The sequence below is a fragment of the Chaetura pelagica genome, unplaced genomic scaffold (assembly GCF_000747805.2).
Source record: "Chaetura pelagica isolate M959 unplaced genomic scaffold, ChaPel_1.0 scaffold676, whole genome shotgun sequence".
NCBI lineage: Eukaryota > Metazoa > Chordata > Aves > Apodiformes > Apodidae > Chaetura > Chaetura pelagica.
In genome coordinates, this window is record NW_009953724.1 from 1,002,541 (window position 1) to 1,004,119 (window position 1,579).

Below are 1,579 nucleotides of genomic sequence, written 5' to 3' on the forward strand. Positions count from 1 at the left end.
GGGGGCCCAGGCTGTCCCTGCCCTGCCACGCACCCGTCCCATCCTCCGTCTCGTAGTCGTTGCCAAACACACTCAGGAACTCCCGGCGTCCCACTGCCACCTGCACAGAGGGACAAGCCCAGGGGAGCCCCATCAGCCTGTGCCCCACGCTGCAGGGGCCCTGAAAGGCTGCAGAGGGGTGGTACCTGAGCCACGTAGGGCATGAGGTTGTTGGGGATCCCCTGAGGATCTTCCCCGATCGTGCCCGACTCGTGGGCACCGATGGGGTTGAAGTAGCGCAGGAGAACAGCGTTCCAGTCCTGGGGAGAGGCAGGAATGGGGCTGCCCAGGGAGGCTCCAGTGGCACTGCCCGCTCAGCCCAGTGGGAAAAGACCTCAGTTCCCAGCCCCGTGTGCCTCGGGGCAGCTCCTCACCCTCTCTGCTTTGCAGAGATCTCGGATCATCTCCTCAATGAAGTACTTGGATTTGCCGTAGGGGTTGGTGCAGCCTCCAACCGGGTGGTTCTCGTCCAGGGGCAGGTACTGGGGGTCTCCGTAGACAGTGGCAGAGCTGCTGAACACTATGTTCTTCACCCCGTGGACTCTCATGGTCTGGGGAGCAGGGACCACTCACCACTGAGCCAGCGAGCTCTGTGCCCTCCAGCCCAGCTGCACAGCTCAGCTCTCCACAGGCAGCAGCTCCCACCACTCAGGCCCTGTCACCTCCCCGGGACACAGCCTGGGAAGCACCACAGGGACAAGGCTGCCAGGCAGCACAGCTGCCCTGAGGCAGGACCACCCCCTGGAGCAGGACCCAGCCTCCCAGCCCCCTCACCTCCAGCAGCTGGATGGTCCCAGTGAGGTTCACCCTGTAGTATTCCAGGGGCTTCTGCACAGACTCCCCCACAGCCTTCAGCCCCGCAAAGTGCATCACAGCTGAGAAACGGTGCTGCAGAGGAGGGGGAAGAGCTTGGCTTTAATGCTGTGGCAACAGGAGATCCAAGCTCCAGGCAGAAACCAAGCAGAGGTCTCCCCAGGAGCTTCCTGCAGCCAACCCTGCATGATCTTTGTAGCCCAGAGGAACATTTGCTGGTCACAGCGTCTCCTCAGCCCTGTCCTCCCCGCCTAGCCCATATACCCTCTGGCTCCCATCCCCAGAACAAGCCCTTGGAGCCCAAGAGGCCACCTTGGGACACCGCAGCTCCTGCCCTCACCTTCCTGAAGAGCTCCTGCAGCCCCGTCCCGTCCGTGATGTCCAGCTCCTGGAACAGGAGGGGCCGGCCCGTGAGCTGCTGCACCCGCCGGAGGCTCTCGGGGAGCGCGTCTGGCCCTGGGGAGGTGGCAGAGGATGAGGGGGCTGAGAGGGACTGAGCCCCTGGCCTGGGAAGGGAGGAAGGCTCCCAGCACCTCGGATGGCATTGTGGAAGTTGTCGATGACCACGGGGACGTATCCAGCCTCCAGCAGCTCCAGGCCCTAGGGCAGGAGAGACCCTGGAGACCCCGCAGACCCTCGGAGCAGAGGGAAGGGGCAGGAGCTGGGCACTGTCACGTCAGCACTGCCTCCAGGATCCGGAATGGGATGGGTAGGGCAGGCTGGAGCA

The 1,579-nt window shown here is 64.1% G+C and overlaps 1 protein-coding gene across 1 annotated transcript in view; it reads right to left on the reverse strand.

Moving 5' to 3' along the window:
* GALE (UDP-galactose-4-epimerase) overlaps window positions 1-1,579 on the reverse strand; it is a 5,519-nt gene that overhangs the window by 2,079 nt on the left and 1,861 nt on the right. Inside the window, exons 2-7 of the mRNA XM_010000586.1 lie at window positions 1,386-1,451; window positions 1,193-1,308; window positions 814-927; window positions 414-590; window positions 186-299; window positions 34-100 (exon numbers count right to left, since the gene is read on the reverse strand). Coding sequence (XP_009998888.1) covers window positions 34-100; window positions 186-299; window positions 414-590; window positions 814-927; window positions 1,193-1,308; window positions 1,386-1,451 — 654 coding nt within the window. The remainder of the gene's footprint in view (window positions 1-33; window positions 101-185; window positions 300-413; window positions 591-813; window positions 928-1,192; window positions 1,309-1,385; window positions 1,452-1,579) is intronic.